Genomic DNA, 22,289 nt, shown 5'->3' on the forward strand with positions numbered 1-22,289 from the left:
TCTACTTTTGCCTTTCTCTCTCTCTCTCTCTCTCTGTGTGTGTGTGTGTGTGTGTGTGTGTGTGTATGTGTGTGTTGCAGGCTGTGCAATCCACAAACAGATTTGTGCTTTCCTTGGGCGATATTAGCAGATAGCATCAGTTTTATATTTCTGTGAGCAATGCACACACAAACTGAATGCATTCCAGCAGAACAAACAATGAGACATCATTTTGTTTTTAAGTCACAAATAAATAAATAAGTAAATCTGATCTCTGCATCAGACTTGATATGTGCAACAAACAGTTACTTTAAATTGAGCAAGAATAATCTCTTCTACTTTTTAATTTTTTTGGCATCAATTCTTAAAGGTACACAATTCTTCATGCCAGGCCAAAGTTAGTAAAAAAAACTGATTGCGCTGTTTTTTATTTCCTGAGAAAAAGCACTGCCTGTCTTATCCTTTGGTATTGACTGAAACAATCTGCCCACTCACCATTTTTATCACTTGATTCATTTTACATGTTGCGTAGGTTTCTGAATCTCGTACCTCACTTTCTTAACCTTCAGTGGTGACGCCCAAAACAAGTTAAGCATTAACTTTTCTGTATCAGCATTCATTTTGACATCTTCATCTTCCTTGTCAGATGAAGATGATTGTGAAACATGCACCAATGAAACATGCACCAACTTTATGTTCAGTTTTTTTGTGACACAGTGTGCAAAACTTTAAGCTAAAGGCAACGGTATCGGAAAACTTATCAGCTGCAGTGGTTTTCCAGCCTCAAACCTTATTGAACATGTGTGGTAGCTGTGGTCTTCAATCCGAAAACTCGATTGACTGGTTTGCTGCACTTCTTGATGCTACTCTGTTCAGTGCAATTCTTCAAATAACTAATGCAAGTTACGTTGTACCGAATTTGCTTCCTGTATTCATCTCTTGGTGTCCCTCTACAGTTTATAGGTTCAACACTTCATTCCAATAATAAATTGGTGATCCCTTGCTGTCTCAGAATGTGTCGAATCAACTGATCCCTGCTTCTAGTCAGATTTTGCCTCAAATTTGTCTCCCCCCCCCCAATTCAGTTGAGCACCTCCTGATTAGTTATGTAATCTACCATTTAGTTGTCAGCATTCTTCTGTAGCACGACATCTCAAAAGCTTCTGTTTTCGTTTTGTATGAACTATGTATTGTCCATGTTTGTCTTTCATACATGGCTGCATTCTGCCAAATACTTTCAGAAAAGCCTTCCTAACACTTAAATCTATTATTGATGTCAACAAATTTCTTTTCTTCAGAAAAGCTTTTCTTGCTATTGCCACTCTATACATTTTGTATCCTCTCTACTTCAGCCATTAACAGTTTTTTGCTGCCTGAATAACAAAACTCATCCACTCCTTTAAGTCTCTCATTCCCCAATCTAACTCCCCCAGCATCACCTGATTTAATTCGATTGCGTTCCAATATTCCAGTTTTGCTTTTGCTGATGTTCATCTGATGTGCTCCTCTCAGGACACCTTCCATTCCATTCAGCTGATCTTCCAAGTCCCCTGCTGTCTCTGACAGAATTACATTGTCATCAGCGAGATTTTTCTATGGCTTTTCAATATACAGATAGAATAACTTCAGTTATAGGCTACAACCCTGTCTCATACCCTTCTAAAACAGTTTCCCTTTCATGTCCCTTGACTGACATCTGGTTTCTCTATATACAAGTTGCAAATAGCCTTTTGTCCCCCTTCCTCCCCCTCCTAGGACCTACTTCCATCTAGGCGCATCTGATCTAGTGCGGACTTCAGATTGAGCATGTAACATAGAGCAGACTGAAAATGGAGCAGCTAAGTGCCTAACACCATCCAGGCACAAATACTGGACCTGATCCACAAAAGGACCGTTCTCAGATCATCTGAATAAGACATTGAGTCATTCTGTTGAAATATCATGTGAGAATGACGAGTCCAACTGGTGGAGTACTTGATTATTCAACATGTCACCTCAAGTAATGCATATCAAGAAATACGTTCTGTAAATGTTGGAATCTACATACCAAATTTTAACAAAACCTGAGGTGAGAAGGAGAGAGCAGATCAGTATTACAGTCTGAGTGCTTGACTGCGGGCACAGATTAGTAAGGCTGGACAGACAATTCACACTTAAGTTGTCAAAGTGCTAGTCTCTAGCCTATGCGATCATACTGTTTTGGTCAAGTGCTGATGATTGGGTGGCAAAATGGCTTGTATACACTTTGAATGTGTGTAATAGGTAGGGACTGGAAAATGTGGTATCTATTTTTTGCTAAGTTCGCTTCTATTTCTGATGAAATTTGCATTTACTTTTTGTTTGTAAATGATTAGATGCACAAATTTCAAAGGTTGTCATGCTACATGAGTGAAGACAAACAATGCCTCAGTTCGTTGAATCTGACTGTTAAAAAAAAAGTGAAAACTTTCACCTTTTTCTTCCAAAATGGCATTTGTTTTCTTCACTTGGCTGTATTTAAGCTTAAAAAATGATTGTTCTATTGAAAAGCAGCAGCACTTTCCCCACCCTTCAATGTAGAAGTAGAACCAAATGTACGGTAACTCTTAGTCGAAAAACCTTGCAGATTTTGTTTTCAGTTGCTATAGCGCAGATTGTGAGCAATATAGGCTGTAGTGGCAGATGGCCCCGAGTGTAAACTAACTATTAATTTTGACTGCCAGAGGGGAGATGAGTGGTGCATGGAATCGAGCCCCTCTTCCCTCTTGGAGGGCAGCAGCTTACATCAGAACTGATGTGTTGTCATAGGGATTGCCGATCTCTTCTGTCGTCGTAAGGATCACAGTCGAAATCCATGATGGACTAGGATTAGTCGCTTCACATATTTCAGAATAAGAGAAGAAAAGAATGTGTGACAAACAACACAAAGCTATCGGGAATGGCTACTGCGCGATAGCTTGTTGAGATTAGCAGAGTATGGTTAACGACGTAGTTCAGGCCTGATCACTAGCGGTATTCGATGCAAACACAGTTAAAAACATCCTCCACCTAATTTGTCATGTTAAAACTGTCCGCCTTATACCATCTTTTGAGCTTTAGTTAGCAAGCAAATGTATGTATTTCTTAGTTATAAAATTCTAGGTCCCATGGCTGATTAGTTCTCTCTTAAATAAATCATGCAGCCGCTCACAATTGGCATGATATTAGATCATTGAGCACATTGGGTTGCCTATACTACTTGTACCTGTCCACAGCCGATATGATGGGTACCTGTGCACCATGAGGCTGCGTTGGATCTGCTTTTTATATAATGTGTAGAAGTTCAAGAAGAAATCTTAATTTAAATTCCTTAAATGAAACACACAGTGACAGCCAGTGATTTAACCACTTTTAAAGTAAATTGTTCCCCTAAATCTCAGAATGCATTGGAGTCTTTCCATTGCCATCAACATCCTTTTCACCTTGGAGGCTATTAGTGACAATGTTTATGATTGTTTGGGGTATGAGGGTTGCAAGCTGAAGACTGATGCTGTTAACTCATAGTGTATACTTGTTGAAAGGAAAGTTAAAGCAGGGTGGAAGTCGTAGGTAGTGTGTATCTTGTGGCGCACCAAATAAAATTAAGAGTGCTCATGCACAACAGACCTACTGTGAAGTGTCGAACGATAATGTTGATGAGATATAACGTTTTAACCTACCATCCAGTGGCGGAGCAAAAGGGGAAGGGGGAGGGGTTAAGGGGGTCTATCATCCCGTGGGTGTCACTTGCAGAAGGGCGCCAAATGATCTCCACAAGATTTTTCAGAAAATATGTTGTTATTAGAGTAAATTCTGTATATTATATCACAGTTATGTGTTTCTGGAGAGGGCACAGTAAAGAGTGTTGTACACCAGGTGCTGTGAGGGGATGGCAGTGAAGTGTTGCCCCCCGGGCACCAATTTGGGGGGGGGGGGGGGGCAGTTATGTTTGCTACACCATTGGTACCATCCTTTCAGGCAAATGACACTTTGCCACAGAGATTCTGTAATTTTGTTGTTATTGATGAGACCAAGCTTTCAGACATTGTGATTTGAGTTGATAGTCTGGGCTCATTAACACTTTGTGACCTTTACCTTTTTTGTGTCCATGATGTGGAATCCCTAGCATTTTCAGTCTTTCATTATCATAATTATGTTTGCAAAAATATAAAGATCTTGGGGGAAAATTCTTCTTCGAAATAAAAGCAAAATCAATAATATTTGTTCTAAGTACTGCGTGCAGACTTCATTTAAATTTGGCTGAAAATTTCAAATTTAGAAAGCCTATGCAAGAACTTAATTGCTGCATTGTCAGGTAAAAGTATAACTTCCAAGAGAATAAATGTATGTTGTGTTCATTTTTCAGCTTTTCAATTGCCTGTTTAGTTGAATAATGCTAACTACATATAATGAAAGGTATTCTACCCTCTGCTGAGAGGGTGAGGCTACTGGAAAGACGCAAGAAAGATCCATATATGCTAGGTTTTCGAAAATAATTGTATGTATAAATATTAAAAATTATTAATTCGGTATGAGAGGGCAGTAAAAGACTGACAAATGTGTTGTATACTGAATGCAAGTAGAATCTAAAACTTTGAAGAAAAAAAAAAGAAAAGAAAAGCCTGGCAATGGGAATGATCAGAGTGTAGGATAGTTGTAATATTGTTTTGGTCCTAAGTTTTAAAGAGTCACTCTGCCAATAGAGGAAGAATAGCAATTTCTGCTCAACACATCTCAGAAATTGAATGGGAATTGAAGTAATGTTCCAGCTACCAATTCTTTTCAAGGGTAGTCATTGAACAAAATACCCTAATTTTGTTTTCAGAAGGGAAATCTGGTGTTGCAAGACAGTGAAGTTTGTAAGAGTGATTTCTAATGGACCGCTTCTTAAAGAAGCCACACGAGTGCGCACCAGTGGGCTTCAGTATATATGTATAAAGGATATTGCTGGCATGAGTTGATCCCTTGCTTGCCCAATATGATAAAAAGCTAGTGGTACAAAGATACAGGAATTTGTACAAAAGTTGGTGGGTAGTACTTCATACGTGGAAATTATTCTTGAGAAATATGTTGGAAGGAGTGAGATTTATTGTGAAATATTTTCTGCTTTTAGCTTTCACTTCATTGTACAGGGTGCGGTAAATAAAAGTGGCCTGGGGAACAGTTGCAGGGTACAAGCAAACATAGCAGAGGAAAGGAAAAACAGCCCTAATCTGACTATAGCAGATTTTGAAAGAGGCCACCATTCATCTCTTGGCACTTTTGTGCCCTCGTCAGCAGGTGGATTCAAGCTGGAGTGCTGCAATTGCTGCAGTCTCATCCTTGTTGAGATATACTTTAGATGTGCGGGCTCCCCACATACACTAATCAACACTTATCAGGTGACCTGAGTGGTCAGCTAGAGCTGCAACGAGAGTGACCTCTGTTAACAAATCTCTTGAGCGTGAAGATTGTGTTAATGTTCTCCAGGGTTCGTCTAGTTATATGGGCAATTGCCCCATCCTCTTGGAAATAACAGGGTGTGGTTATATGCATACATTCACACACAATCATATCGATTCATCTGGGCCACTTTTATTTGCCCTATCCTGGATATAGAGGGACAAGTTCGTGACAAAATTTCAGAGAAATTTAGAGAACATCATGTCACATAAGGTACACAAATAGAAATTCAAGGATATTAACAACAAATAAAATAGCAGGCAGTTAATCACAGGCAGGTTGTGTGTGTGTGTGTGTGGGGGGGGGGGGGGGGAGGAAAGATGGTATTTAAAATTATTTTGGGCAACCACTGGAAATTTGAAGGTGAAGCGAGTACGTGCATCATTATCAGCAAGCAAGGCAAAACAGTACAGCCCCTACTTCTCTGTTACGTCAGTGTTAAGATAATATGTGTAAAAAGGAGACATATCTAAACTGGTTGTCAGTGGAAGCAATGAGTAACACCAGTTTTATGTGCCCAAATTGTTGCCTTAGGTAATACAACTTTTTTCCCAAATGGCCTTTCTGTTAGCGAGGTATTAAAGTTCCATCGCATATTCTTCAAGACACACATAATTGCATTATAATTTGTACTTTTGATTCGTAGAAATGTAGCAGTTGTTTTAGAAAGAAAAATTTGTAACCATTTGACTGAGAATATGTACTTTGCAGTCTGATCCACAGTCACAACAGCTGATCCAGAAACTTCACATGGAGCTGAGGGGAGCTGTTGGTGGTAAATACAATAGTCAAGCGTTCCAGATCAGTTCTATGAGGCTGGATCCAAAACAGCTAATATTTAATCCACCAGGTAAGTGCATATATTCTGCTGGTGTAAGCATTCATAAAACTGATCAAATATAGTATCACAAAAGGTGATATAAACATACTTTGGATTTACTCTGAAGAGCCAGAGCATTATGGCCACTATCGATTTAAACACGTCCAGGTGATAGCAGCATCACCTGGTGTGGAATGACTGTTAGTCAGACACACACGTAATGCATGTAATATCAGTGAGCATGCTGTCCATGTGTAGAATGGAGGTGGCACACAATCTATCTGTTTGACTGAGGGCAGATTGCGATGGCCCAGTCGCACGAATGTCTGCTGTTCTAGGAGTGCTGCAGTGAATGTCTTCAAAACATGCAAAAACCAAGGTGAAACCATGTTCTGACATTGTGGGGTTACGCGGCCAACTTTTCTTTACAGATGTCGGACATTATAGGCGAGGCAGACTGGTAGAACAGGACACGTGGTGAACTGTGGTGGAAGTAACATCAGACTTTAATGCTGGGCAGAATACAAGTGTGTCAGAACACACAGTGCACCGAACACTCCTAACAATGGGCCTCCACAGCTGACAAGTCTTTCATCTTACAATGTTAATACCACGACTTCGCCAACTAGGACTGAAATGGGCACGTGACCATCAGCACTGGATGTTGGCGCAGTGGCAGTGTGTTGCATGGTCTTATGAATCCTGATACCTTCTTCAATGCACCGATGGGAGGGCGCGAATCTGTCTTGTTCCAGGGGAACAGCTCCTTGACATGTGTACTGCGGAACAGGGACAAGCTGGTGGTGGCTCCTTTATGCTTTGGGACAATTCACGTGGGCATACATGGGTCCAGTAGAGCTCGCACAAGGCATAATGAAGGCCAAGGAGTATTGTACACTGGTTGGAGACTACGTACACTGCTTCATGACAATCATGTTTCCTGATGGCAGTGGCATTTTTCAGCTAGATAATGCACCATGTTACAAGGCCAGAAGTGTGATGGAGTGGTTCGAGGAACACAGTGGTGATTTCCAATTGTTTTGCTGGTCCCCCAACTCGACAGATCTGAATCCGAACGAACGCATCTGGGATATCATTGCACATGGCATCAGAGCTCGTCACCTCCCCCCCCCCCCCCCTTCCCTAAAATTTACGGAAATTAGGTGACTTGCGTGTGCAGATGTGGTGCCAATTCCCTCCAGTGACCTACCAAGGCCTCATTGCTTCCATGCCACGATACGTTGTTACTGTTATCCGCGCCAAAGGTGGACATACCGGCTATTAGGTAAGTGGTTATAATGTTCTGGCTGACAAGTGTAGATTTCATTTTGTGGTATACATTCAGAGTTAGTTCTGTAGTATGCTTTATTAGGTGAGATGTTAGGAAAGTTAAAAGATACACTCCTGGAAATTGAAATAAGAACACCGTGAATTCATTGTCCCAGGAAGGGGAAACTTTATTGACACATTCCTGGGGTCAGATACATCACATGATCACACTGACAGAACCACAGGCATATAGACACAGGCAACAGAGCATGCACAATGTCGGCACTAGTACAGTGTATATCCACCTTTCGCAGCAATGCAGGCTGCTATTCTCCCATGGAGACGATCGTAGAGATGCTGGATGTAGTCCTGTGGAACGGCTTGCCATGCCATTTCCACCTGGCGCCTCAGTTGGACCAGCGTTCGTGCTGGACGTGCAGACCGCGTGAGACGACGCTTCATCCAGTCCCAAACATGCTCAATGGGGGACAGATCCGGAGATCTTGCTGGCCAGGGTAGTTGACTTACACCTTCTAGAGCACGTTGGGTGGCACGGGATACATGCGGACGTGCATTGTCCTGTTGGAACAGCAAGTTCCCTTGCCGGTCTAGGAATGGTAGAACGATGGGTTCGATGACGGTTTGGATGTACCGTGCACTATTCAGTGTCCCCTCGACGATCACCAGTGGTGTACGGCCAGTGTAGGAGATCGCTCCCCACACCATGATGCCGGGTGTTGGCCCTGTGTGCCTCGGTCGTATGCAGTCCTGATTGTGGTGCTCACCTGCACGGCGCCAAACATGCATACGACCATCATAGGCACCAAGGCAGAAGCGACTCTCATCGCTGGAGACGACACGTCTCCATTCGTCCCTCCATTCACGCCTGTCGCGACACCACTGGAGGCGGGCTGCACGATGTTGGGGCGTGAGCGGAAGACGGCCTAACGGTGTGCGGGACCGTAGCCCAGCTTCATGGAGACGGTTGCGAATGGTCCTCGCCGATACCCCAGGAGCAACAGTGTCCCTAATTTGCTGGGAAGTGGCGGTGCGGCCCCCTACGGCACTGCGTAGGATCCTACGGTCTTGGCGTGCATCCGTGCGTCGCTGCGGTCCGGTCCCAGGTCGACGGGCACGTGCACCTTCCGCAGACCACTGGCGACAACATCGATGTACTGTGGAGACCTCACGCCCCACGTGTTGAGCAATTCGGCGGTACGTCCACCCGGCCTCCCCCATGCCCACTATACGCCCTCGCTCAAAGTCCGTCAACTGCACATACGGTTCACGTCCAGGCTGTCGCGGCATGCTACCAGTGTTAAAGACTGCGATGGAGCTCCGTATGCCACGGCAAACTGGCTAACACTGACGGCGGCGGTGCACAAATGCTGCGCAGCTAGCGCCATTCGACGGCCAACACCGCGGTTCCTGGTGTGTCCGCTGTGCCGTGCGTGTGATCATTGCTTGTACAGCCCTCTCGCAGTGTCCGGAGCAAGTATGGTGGGTCTGACACACCGGTGTCAATGTGTTCTTTTTTCCATTTCCAGGAGTGTATATCAGAAGTACACTTCAGTGTAAAGTATTTTAATTGAGACAAATATTTTTGGTCCATAACAAATTACTTATTGAAATTTTTTACTTAGTTAAACTTTCTATCTCGCATGCAGTTACTGCTGCAAAATTGTGTTGGTCATAATAGTTAGAGATATATGGCACACACAAATTTGACTGTTCTGTAACAGTTTGTGACTTGTCAGATAAACAATGTTACATCCACGACATCTTTCTTTAAATATGGAAACTACTTTCTTCTTTGTTCTTGTTCAGTATCTTATTTGATCTGGATTTTTTCCCTCTGCATACAACTTTCAGAAGAATGATATCATTGTAGATTTGGCCTACCATGACTGGGAATATTAATTGACACATACAAATAATATTAACCAGTCACTGTTCGTATTTTTCGTGTGTTCGAGATACTTAACTTAGTGTTAATTTGTAATGGTTCTGCAGCACCCCACGAAGCCACAAAGCTTGTTTTGTAGAAAATTGTTCATTTTCAGTAAAATCATCTGGCTGCAAATTGAAGAAAATATGAACCTACTGAATTATTTATTTATTGGAAGAGTGCCATTCGATATATACCAGGAAGATAAAATTTTGGGTTTAGCAAATCCAATTTTCTCTTTTGAAGCTGTTCTTAAGAAATTTGTTAGCCCATTGTAAGAAATATGTTGTAATCGGAAGGGGAGGGGGGAAGAGTTTACTTTCAACTGTAGTTTCACTTTTGCTAGCATGTACTTCTGATTCAAAATGTCTGCTATGCACAAGAAAGGAAACACTCACATTTTTGTGTTCCAAGATTTTTTCTTCTTTTCCAGGTGGAAACTTGTGGTCAGTGGGTGGAAAGGCAGACGGCAGTTTCGATGCACATGCTGTTTATGCTGGTGATAACGCTGTTAGTAGTGGCAGTCGAAATTGGGGTGGTGTGACACCCCTTGCTACTGAAGGTGTCCGCACTGCATTAGCAACTTTGTTTAGTCGTCATGGGTTGTCAGGTGCTGCTGGAATACTCATGAAATCTATGGCCAAGGACTCAGGTACAGTACCCCCTCAGTCTCGAACATTTCATCCAGGTTTTAGTGAGTCAGAACAGGGTCATCCCATCGCTACAACGTACAGTGCAGATATAAGTGGTGATACAGGTAACCTTCATACAGACAGTTTGCGAAATGTGGGTTCAAATGTTCCTGGGAGAGGTAGAAGTCGTGGAGGTAGGGGTATGTATCGTGGTGGGCCCAGAGGGTCAGTAATTCGTAGCCCTCAAGACTCCCACACTCCTGTATTTACAACGCCGCCGCCACCTTTACACAGGCCTCCTCTGCCCTGGGGTACAGGTCGAGGAGCACCTTTCCCTTGGAGAGGACCGCATCCAGGAAGATAGTATCGGAGAAATTCCCGAGTGGTTCTTGGGGTAAAAGCTCGGACATATCAGGTTTTCTGTACTTGAAATGTGTGGAATTCACTGACATAGAAGATATTACATAGCTATTTTTATCAGATGGTGATGCTAATGCTCATTTTTCATTAATTCCTTGGTGCTATCAGTATTTTATGTGGAGTCTCTGACTTCCCTTTTGTATTGCAGGAATGTGTGGTATGTAGCACATTGTCTGGTTAAGATTTGCCATAATTCAGTTTCATTAATATTATTCTTACCCATCACAGAAACGTAGAATGGTAATCATACCCTGGAAACAAAGGCTGTGTTTGTTAGTGTACTAGTACAAATATGATTTGTAGTTTTCATCAGATGTGTAATGTCTCATCTTCCAGTCACCATTCACAACACTGAAGGTGTGGCTTCATAGAATACATTGGAAAGCTTATTAAAACCCAGAACTTACATTGTGATAAACAGTGTCACATCATTGAAATGTATATTTTGTGATTATTGTTCAAATATAGTGAATTGATTCGTAGAGCAGTTGGCATTGCTAATATTTTTGTTCCATTTTGATCATCACTTGTGTCGCCGTGCCTTACTTTTTCTTTATGATTTTAAATCATGAAAGTGACATGTTATCACACTTGCCCTTCAGTTGCTCGAAGGCTAGCATTACTCCTGAATATGATAAGTGTACTTAGTTTCTGCTATATAACATGCATCTTTATTTATGGCCGATGTTTGATCTTTTATTATAATTTCTTGTTTACATTGAATTGTCTCAGCTTTTCTTGGGTACAGGAAGTAGCAGTGAGTACTTCTTCCTCTGTCATATTTTTTAGTAGTCTGTTCAAAAAAACAGAGGGAGAGCTATGCTGCAATACACTTTCTATGTTAGCTGGAAAGTTCATGTTTGTTTTATTGTTATTTTCATAATGGTAATGGAGTTTGTGCTAAGCATTCTCTGTAGCGAACTGAATGTTTTATATGGTTGTGGCCACATACAATAGTCCAGTCCCTGCCTTTGGTGGTCTACAAATGACGATTGATGTAGTTGAGGTTCATGATACTGAATCATGTAAGTTAAAAATATTGCTCTTTCAGATCTGTCAAACAGTCTTTGGATACATATTGTTTGGCAACAAGAGCATTATTCTTATTTGTCTACCAAAGATGAACTGTTGTGTTGATTCACTATATAGTGTGTATACAAGTTGCTGATGTGTAAATATATTGTCAGGTGATTATACATCTGATATTTGTCAGCAGATTGTGGACTTAATCTGGTACCAACAGATTTGTACAGTGTACACATTAAGAAAGTTGTTTAATATTATATGTTATATGTTTCTCTTCCTTTTATACCTTTTTTAATGATATGCTTAATTTTTTAAGCAAATCATAGATGTAAAGTGTATATATCATATTGAATGTGACAGTAAGTCATAAATGCATTCCAGTTAAAATTTTGAGAAATGCTGTTTGTGCCTTGTGCAACATTTTTGAGAAATATTCGAATACTGGATATAAGTGAGCGATAAAAATAAACTATTATTTATTTCATCAAGGCTCAGTAAATGTTGCCTTGTTGCTTTGTAATATAAAATTTAATAAATAAATACAATTTAATGTTCTGTATAGTACAAATCCAATGTTGTTATTTGTATAGTAGGCATAGCAGTGTTTTTGTTGAATTTACTGCATGTTTGTGTTGCCCTGTAAACCCTGTTCCTTGTTAATAAAGGTTTCATTTCCATTTTTAAACATGTTTTGTCAGTGCGTATGCTTGATTAGTTTGTATAGAGAAGAAAAGAGAGTCTGACTAATGTGTCCATTTTGATATTTGCCAAAAATGGAAAGGAAATCTAATTATCATTGTTAGGCTACTGTGATTTTGATCTTCCACTTGAGTGGTGGTGATGCAAGAGGTCAATGGTGTCATTGATGTGTTTTGCGTAAGTACTGAAGAATCAGTAGTTATTGACTACCACTGGCAAACAGCATTGCTTGCACTCCCCCCTCCTCCTTGCAAAAAAATTGTCTTAAGTTTTTAAACTCCCCCCCCCCCCAAAAAAAAAAAATAAATAAATAAATAAATAAATAAATTGAGTGAATATCCCTAATGTGTGCTGCAGAATTCCTGCTTTCTCATAAAAAGCTTTATTATATTTCAGATTTCTTCCACAGTAGGGATGGCATTTGATTGTGTAATATGCAGGTGTGAGCTTGGGAATGTAGTGTGTATCTCAGTTACATAAATGATGATGTAGTATATTAAACAAGTAACACAGTTCTTTACATTGTGTATGAAATGAATAGGATTCTATTTTATCCACAGGAAAATAATTTGGCCAGTTGTTGGCAAACTATATCAAATCTCAACAGTGATTTTGTAATGTATATTTGGTACTGTATTTATTTGTTTTTTAAATGTGGAGAAGAACTATTTGTTTGTTTTTTAACAAACAACTTTTCCATCAAACCGTTCATACTTTGCGTATAGTTAGTAATTCTTTCTCTGTCAGCAGTACTTGTGCTATTCATCTTCTGTCACTGACATTTCATTCTAAAACTAGGAGAAAGTATTATGCACCTGCGGAATAAAATTAAACCATGAAAGGAAGGTTTGTAAATCGCGTAATGTTTCACTTAAATAATCAGAACTCTATTACCAACAGGAACATAATGTTTGAATAACTTAGCTCATAACTGTGTTGGTACCAGATACAATCCAAGCATAGTGCAAAATTTTCACTAGCAGTGCTAGCCATGGTACAATTGGATGCCTTTCTTGTGTACTTTTCTTCAAATGTAGGCAGTTTTTCGTATATTGTGATCATACAGTAATTTTTCAAAAATCATTGCCATTTCCTTTTTTTACATTGTTGGTGCATTTCTGCTTTTGTAGTTATGTTCAGAAGATGGTGGGAGGGCCTCACCTTGCAAAAAGTTTTGTTTGAACAACTTCAGTTTTATCAGTAATGGGAGAAACGGCTTGAGTGGGGATGAGTGTGTCAGTTTTACACAGAGCAAGTCTTATTTCAATATATGGATGGCCATGATGACTCATCATTTTTATTCAAGTGATGAGTACACATCGAGAATTATGAAAGGCAACTTCTTGGTGGATTGGTGTTTTGTAGACATGAATTACATCCCATTTATTGACAAATTTATGCCAGCAATTCACACACAATAATTTTTGTGTGTCCCAATGTTTAATGTCAAAAATGATGTGGGCATTTTTCAGTGAATTACTTGCAGCGATAGCGATTTCAAAATATGACAGTGGAACTGATCACATTTTGTTACTTGCGTTGAGTTAGTGTGTAGATTTCAAGTACACTGCTGACTAGAAAAAAGGCAGTATCCAGAGAACTTGGTCAGTTGTCAATGTACGCATTATTGGGAGGTATGTACATGATTTAGATTACAATCCTTTGCGACAGGTAGAATGGCCACCAGAGTGCATTACTGTTGTTACCAGGTGTGTTAGGATACATAAGGGGAGTGAACATCGATAGATACTGAGTGCCGCTGTGAAAGATATGAATATGCCATGTACTCATTGGAGACCTTCAGTGAGGACGAGTGTGTCAATTTTACAGGGAGCAGTTCTTTCTTCAAAATATTGGTTGGCCATGATGGCTCATCCTTTTTATTAAAGTGAAAACTGAGCGGAGTTGGAAAGGTGTCTCATCGTAGGTATCTGTTTGGCCAGCTGATTGAAATGTGCAATATCCAGATTTATGGAGCATTCTGAAGTGACAGTGACCCAATGTAGGACTGCATGGGACCGTTGTAACACTCATACTGCTTGTCGACCACGTCTAACCACCACAAGTGAGGTTTGCTATATTTTGCATCAAGCCCATCGTAACTTGTACACGTAAGTGCGTGTCATCCAAGAACTAATAATGGTCTCCCCTACAACATTCTGTGTTGTCCCACATCATTGGTTGGAGCTAGTGAATTCCATCCATGTATATGCTGCCGTTAACATCACAATAGAAACAACAGCATTTGGAATGGTACCAGAACTGGAAAGCATGAACTGCTTATGGATGGCATAGCATTGTGTTCAGTGATGAATCATGTTTCTGTACTACCCCAGATGTCCATTATCGACAAGTACAGTGTGGGGAGCTGTTGGGTACGACTTAAGGTCAAGGCCGGTAGGACAGCACAGTAGCGTATCACAGACATTATGCATCCTGATGGATTACCTGTCATGTGACAGCATTGTAGTGTCATTTTTCAACAAGGCGATGTTCATCCACATGTTGCACCTGTGTCTATCAATTTTCTGCATGATGTTGATTTACTCTTGTGGTCATGAGATCCCTAGATGTGTTCCAGAAAGAACATGTGTGGGACCAGATCAGACACCAACTCTGCCCCAGTATCAATACATGATTCAGGGATATCAAGAGTCAGTTATAACAGTTGTAGTCAGCTTTCTCAGGAGAATATACAATGGTTTTATGACACACTTCCTGCATTTGGGCCAGAGGGGGTGGAGCCAGTTTCTTTGTAAATTTGTCCTCAATGTTGTAATCATGAAGTGTCATTTGGTTTCCTCTTCTCCTTCTGGATACTTTCTGACCTCCCCCCCTTTCCCGTACACTCCCTCCCCCCTTCCCCCCAAGGCAGTGTATGACGATGACTTCTAAGTAAATGTACACTAAATATTTTTCAATATAAATGAAACTGCATTTTTTTTCGATTCATTTCACTCTGTTTGCTCTCTGAAATTGTTTTTAATTATATGCACTTCAGAAGTTGCTGTGGCATAATATCTTAGCAGCAGGTTGTAACATAATGAAGTTCTTACAAAAAAATAATTTCTGCTGTGTAAAGATTGTAGATCTGATGTCTTCACAGCCAAGGTAATGCTATAGTAATTTTGAATTGGAAACATTGTCGAGGCATAGTAAGAAAGAAATCTATACATCAATAATTCAGTGCCTTTTAAAGCTGCCATTACCATATTAGCAAAGGCTATATATGCAATACCAAGTCAACACCTGCATCCAAAGGGAGTTGACTAATTTTCAGATCCTGAAGAATTTTACAAACAAGATTATAAAAACGAAGATTGGTAGAATTTGTCAGGTTAGCAACAGATATGTAAGAAACTAAGAATGAAGTAAACGTGACAGAAAGATGACGACAAGGATCCCCCCCCCTCCCCCCCCCCCCTCTCTCTCTCTCTCTCTCTCTCTCTCTCTCTCTCTCTCTCTCTCTCTCTCTCTCTCTCTCTCTCTCTCTCTCTCACACACACACACACACACACACACACACAAGTTCACTTTCTTGGATTCCTCTGTGTTAGATGTCGCAGCCCAGCAAGAAAAGTGATGCAGGTTGAAAAACGGCATATTTAGTTTATGTCACTGAAAAATGTGTCTCACAGTGTGCACAAAAAATGTGATAGAATTTACTTCCAACAATACTTATCTGAAATTCAAAGGGAGCTTGCATTATTTCAGTATAAGTTTCATAGAATTAATTCTTTAAATCGAGTTTTCTCTGTACTGAAATTTTGAATTGTGTCACTGTTCTTGCTGGGCTATGATATAATGTTTTATTCTTTTGGATCTCATTGTTTCGTGGTTTTTATTTAGTAACTTCTGGACTTGATATTTCGCCTCTGACACTGCATACTGGACAGTTGTGACTGAATATTCTGAAGTTTCCTTTCCTCCATCTCCTAATCCTTAAACCTGTTGATTTATATTCCTTGTGTATGACAGTGATGTTCTTCGTTTTAGTAAATTATGTGTGTAATAGTTTGATGTAAAAGTTCAAGTGATATGCACACCAAACCAGTAAAGCAATGGCTTAGCTTTTATACTCCATCTTTGTGTAAAAGTTCAGCTGAACTATCATGAATTTTAATCCTTTATAATACTCGAAAGTGGAGGCTAAAACAAGATGTGAGAAGTGCAACACAGGTGAATGAGACATGTGAAGGGTGTCATGAATTTTATCACTTTACAACACTCAAGATGGGAGATAAGACAAGATGTGAGAAATGCAGTACGGGTTAATGAGACATGAGAAAGGTAGCTAAAACAGAAAATATCAAAAGTCTCAGCTAAGCCTTTATGATTTTCCATGAGCCATATTTCCATCTCTTCACAGATGTGCACTCTTGAGGTACGGGCACTAACTGAATTCTAGTGGAATCTTTCACTTATCTCAAAATGAAAAATCACAAACCATAAACCTGGAAGAGTAAGAAGGCCAAGTCAATGGCACAGAAATGTCATTTCTGCTGTTGTATGGTTGTGCAACGAGTAAGATCGATTGTATGAATATTTAGATTTAACACGTTGATGTGATAATGAAAAATGCGGGGTGTAATACAAACATTGGTTTGAGAAAAGACACCTACTCTATATGGCCATTCCAATCTGAGCTGCCAGAGATGATGGTGTGTGTGATGTCTCCTTGCTTGTGTGAATGAATGTGTGGATGTTTTCTTTTCTGAAGAAGGCTTTGGCTGAAAACTAAATTTTAACAGTCTATTTGTTACGTCTGTCTGTAACTCAAAGTGTCCTTTTTACAGTGAGTAGCAATCTATCCTTTTCTTTATACTGTTGATATTCCAACCTGGAGTTTCCATTATTCAAATACTGTTAAACTACTGTATAGTAGATCTACTGATGGGGCTGTAATGTTTGCTCCTTGTTTATGTGCCTATGTACTATTCTATGCTTCTTCTATATTGAATATGTCTGTGATGAGCACTATCAAATTCGATCCATAGCTTTTAAGTCTTAGTTTAAAGCTTTGGACTCTTTGTGATGGTTTTGTCTTATTATCTTTTGTAAGTATTATTTGATAATTCTGCTTGGTTTACTGTTTGAGTATATGAGAGATCAAACTTCTTGATTAATTCTGTGAAGAACTAAAAAGTGATTCCCATTTTAGTGATTTTACTGTATCTCATATTTTTAATTGTTACTACAAAATGCTGGAATGTGTTTGCCGTTTCTCCTGCTGGGATAAATAGTCTTTCATCTCAGTTTATTTCTTCACTACAGTCATCCTTGTCTAATAAGCGACAGTGTAGTATGTTTTACATGTGCACATTTCTTTGACTTTCTTCCCTTTCCCTCAGCAGTATATGTAGTCAGTGAAACAGCTTAGTAAGAAATTTCCACAGAAATAAAGTTAATGTAATGTATTGTAAAAGGTAAAGTAATGAGTCTTTGTGTTCACTGTATTTCCTCCTTATTAGTTTGTTATGCTCTGAAAGGTAAAATGAGTTGTTGGGTTCACTGTACCTCCTTCACCATTTGTACATCTACAAGAAAAGTGCTTATTGTTAAGTTTTCAGTTGGAGAACTATGTCAAGCAGCCGTTCATATTGCTTCTCCCAAAAATGTTTAAAACACTATAAATATGGATCAGGTGAACGATAATGCCCATTAGTCAACATGTCTTATTTTGCAGGGAAAGACCCTAAGGGTTCTAGATGGAGACGGTAATTACTGAAGTCAATAGACTATTACAAACTAGTGGCAGTTCACGATTATGCTAAATCTGTAAAATACTTGTGTTTGTCTGTTTGTCATTGGACACACTAATCTGCAGAACTACTAGATGAGTTTGCATGGGGTTTTTGCAGGTAACCTGAGCATAGTTTGAAGCACTGGATAGGCTTTACTTCACCAAAAGTTGATCATTTAAGAAAGAAAAGATAACATGATTTAAAGTTTTAGTAAAAGTTCCTTGTCTGTCTGAACATGCTAATCTCCAAAACGACTGAGACGGGTTTTTAGGGGGTTTTCACTGGCACTTTCAGTGTAGCTAGGGGCACCGTATAGGCTATATTTCATCAAAAGCAGATCACGGGTAAAAAGGTATTCATACATATTATAAAAATGTATTTATGTATATTCCACATCTCCTCCAAAACTAATGGTACCAGTTTCAGTCAAAACCTTGGTACTTGCATAATTTCTTGTCTGTAAAGAATTGCTATTAATTGGGTGGGGTATGTGGAAAAGACGTGTAGCCCATGATACATGAATATCCAGATTTTGTTCATCCATTGTTTGAGAATGAGAGCATTTGGTGACTTTCAACAAATTTTATACATAATTTCAAACCTTTAAAAACTTTTTCTCACATATCCCCCCTCCCCTCCCCTTCCCTCCCCTTCCCGCCCCTCCTCTTCCCTTCTTCCCCCCCTCCCCTCCCTTCCCTTCTCCCCCTCCCCTCCCTTCTCCCCCTCCCCTCCCTTCTCCCCCTCCCCTCCCTTCTCCCCCTCCCCTCGCTTCTCCCCCTCCCCTCGCTTCTCCCCCTCCCCTCCCTTCTCCCCCTCCCCTCCCTTCTCCCCCTCCCCTCCCTTCTCCCCTCCCCTCCCTTCTCCCCTCCCCTCCCTTCTCCCCCTCCCCTCCCTTCTCCCCCTCCCCTCCCTTCTCCCCCTCCCCTCCATTCTCCCCCTCCCCTCCATTCTCCCCCTCCCCTCCATTCTCCCCCTCCCCTCCCTTCTCCCCCTCCCCTCCCTTCTCCCCCTCCCCTCCCTTCTCCCCCTCCCCTCCCTTCTCCCCCTCCCCTCCCTTCTCCCCCTCCCCTCCCTTCTCCCCCTCCCCTCCCCTTCTCCCCCTCCCCTCCCCTTCTCCCCCTCCCCTCCCCTTCCCTTCTCCCCCTCCCCTTCCCTTCTCCCCCTCCCTTCTCCCCCTCCCCTTCCCTTCTCCCCCTCCCCTTCCCTTCTCCCCTCCCCTCCCCTCCCTTCTCCCCCTCCCCACCCTTCTCCCCCTTCCCTTCTCCTCCTCCCCTTCCCTTCTCCTCCTCCCCTTCCCTTCTCCCCCTCCCCTTCCCTTCTCCCCCTCCCCTCCCCTTCTCCCCCTCCCCTCCCCTTCTCCCCCTCCCCTCCCCTTCTCCCCCTCCCCTTCCCTTCTCCCCCTCCCCTTCCCTTCTCCCCCTCCCCTTCCCCTCCCCTTTGCCCCCTCCCCTCCCCTTTGCCCCCTCCCCTCCCCTTTGCCCCCTCCCCTCCTCTTTGCCCCCTGCCCACCCCTTTGCCCCCTCCCCTCCCCTTCGCCCCCTCCCCTCCCCTTTGCCCCCTCCCCTCCCCTTCTCCCTCCCCCCTCCTCCCCCCTTCTCCCCTTCCTGCCCTCTCCCCTCCCCTCCTCTCCCCTTCCTGCCCCACCCCTTCCTGCCCCTCCCCTCCCTTACCCTCCCCTCCCCTTCACTTCCCACGCAATGATGAAAGGGAAGAAGTTTATCACTTATCTGAATTGTCGCTGTTCATTTTCACACCTGGCGGGGTGCTTTTGCTGCTGCAATGTATTACTTCTTTGCTACTAACTATATTTGCAACACAATTTGTACACAATGTTCAAGTACAAGCATGGTTTGGTGAATCTGGTAAATTTCCATGAAAGGATGGAATATTTTTGTTGTGGATTCATGGCTGGTAATGTTAATTATTCCAAGGATCGTATAAAGAATTTCGGCAATTTACAGCATACAGTTCATTGTTAAGATTAGTCTGAATTGGTAAGTGTGTCGACTGCAATTGCAAATGGAGAACACGGAATTTAGTGCTGGTATTAAACATTTCCGTGTGAAAAATTGGGACCACACTGACCAAAATAGAATTGGATGAAGTTCAAATGGAAAGTGCACCATCATTGAAGACCATTTGCTTTTGGATTAATGAATATAAACATGGACGGACAACCGTGAGAGACGAAGCACGCTCTTATCGTCAAATTGAGGTCACCACAAAGGAAACCATTGACAAAATCCATTGTATGATAATGAAAGGCCACAAATAAAAATTCGTGAGATTACTGGGACTGTAGGGATCCCAAATGAGCGAGTACATAATACCCTGCGCAGAGAATTGGCTATGAAGGAGCTGTGTGCGAAATGGGTGCCTTAATTGCTCACAGTCGATTAAAAGCCATTTGGGACAACATTTCAGCACTATCTCTAATGATGTTTAATCACAGTCAGCAAGACTTTTTGTGCTGATTTTACACACCGAAATCAAAAAAATGGTCAAAAGCTGGTGAAAGTACATTGAAGTATCAAAAGACAATTTTTCAGCTGGTAAAGTGGTAGCATCTGTTTTTTGGGATTCCCAAAGAATAATCCTCATAGGCTATGTGGAAAAAGACAGAACCATAACTGGACAGTAACATACTTTCTTGCTTCTTCGTTTTACACTTGGGTGTGCTGAAAAGGCCAATGTTGGCATGCTAAATGGTGGTCATTCACCAGGATAATGCACCATCCCACACATCAGCGATAACAATGGCGAAAGTGTGTGAATTGGGCTTTGAAGTGGTTCCTCATTACACTATTCAGCAGACTTAGCCCAAGTGACTTCTTCCTGTTCCATAATTTTGAAACATTAGCTTGCTGGGGAGAAATTTTCATCAAATGAGGAAATGATTTTTCAATCAATAAGTATTTTTCAGAGTTTGAGAGACTCTATTTTTCCGATGGGATGAAAATGCTGGAGGATCGCTGGACCAAGTGTGTCTCCCTCAGTGGAAATTGTGGCAAAAGGAAGGTGAGTTGTTTGCAAAATAAACATTTTTATTTTTGGTTTTTACCAGACTTACCAAATCACTCTCGTACACCATTGAATGTACCTGCAAAATTATACCTGTGTACAGCACATAGTGCAGGATATATGATGTCATGAACACTGAAAATGTGAAAAACTGCTGCATCATGCGTGGCGTTTAAATTTATCATCACTAACACGTAGAACTGATTTTGATGAAATTTGGTAAGGAGGTAGCTTGAACCCTAAGGAAGATCATAGGCTACTTTAGAAAATGTGTAGTACAAGATATTTATTGATTTGAAGAATATTATACAATTTACGTAAAAGTATTTACTCTTTGATAAAGCTACTCTGACTTTTTTATTTTATTGAATTTTTTTAAAATGCCTTTCTTGGTTGATACATGCTATATGATTTAGAGTAATGAATGCGATGCTTATGCAGTCTAGTAGTTTACTCAGTACTTCCAAACTACTTGTTGTATGGTGTTTTGCTGCATGATGTTCAGGGTGTCCCATTTATCTTGACCACCCTAAATAACTGTTTGTCCAGACGCAAATTACAAAATGTTTCAAGCAAATGTTCTTTAGCTGTCAGGGGGACTAAGTGACATCCTGTAATTTTTTTTAAATTTATTTTTTTTCCCTGTAATTCATTTCCTCTCCTAAACATCTATTCAAAAATGTATCACGGTGTACCATTCACTGAAACACAATGTTATTAATTACATAACACAACATTCATGTTGACACTCCCAGTGCTTAGTGCAGGTACTCTGGATAATGGAACACATCCATGTGCTAACGTTGACAGAGGACAAATGTAAACATAAGTAGAATGCACACCCGTCATTCCATCAACCATCGTCAGTTGAAGAGTTGTGAGAGTAGCATGTTTAGTACAAGAGTTTAGTCCTTTCAAATATTGTTGTGTAGAGTCGGCTTTACAGTAAAGGCTGCCCTTCCTACAAACTGCATCGACATAACAGATCTTTTATTGTTGTTGTTGAAGGTAGGCAAAATGTTACATAGGCAGCGGAACTGTACAGAGAGCGATATCCTGACAAGAACCCACCTTCCCAATGGATGTTTTCTTGTCTTGTTGCGACGCTTCAGGAAATGGGAAGTTCCAACCCCCCTACAATGCAATCGTCGTAGCACTCAAACAGATGAAGCTGACAAAGTTACTGTTCTCGCTTCCGTTGCTATCAATCCACATGTGAGCACACGACAGCTTGAACACGGGATTGGCATTCCTAAAACCAGTATACATCGTATGCTTACATGTCATCGGTT

The 22,289-nt window shown here is 41.1% G+C and overlaps 1 protein-coding gene across 2 annotated transcripts in view; it reads left to right on the plus strand.

Moving 5' to 3' along the window:
• Positions 1–12,175, plus strand: part of LOC124787636 (cyclin-dependent kinase 12) — a 76,085-nt gene extending 63,910 nt beyond the window's left edge. For both annotated transcript variants that reach the window (XM_047254411.1, XM_047254410.1), the window contains 2 exons: positions 6,130–6,268; positions 9,889–12,175. In XM_047254411.1, coding sequence (XP_047110367.1) covers positions 6,130–6,268; positions 9,889–10,451 — 702 coding nt within the window. In that variant the 3' untranslated portion in view covers positions 10,452–12,175. The remainder of the gene's footprint in view (positions 1–6,129; positions 6,269–9,888) is intronic.
• The last annotated feature ends 10,114 nt before the right edge of the window (positions 12,176–22,289 follow it).

This window comes from Schistocerca piceifrons, chromosome 3, assembly GCF_021461385.2.
Source record: "Schistocerca piceifrons isolate TAMUIC-IGC-003096 chromosome 3, iqSchPice1.1, whole genome shotgun sequence".
Classification (NCBI taxonomy): domain Eukaryota; kingdom Metazoa; phylum Arthropoda; class Insecta; order Orthoptera; family Acrididae; genus Schistocerca; species Schistocerca piceifrons.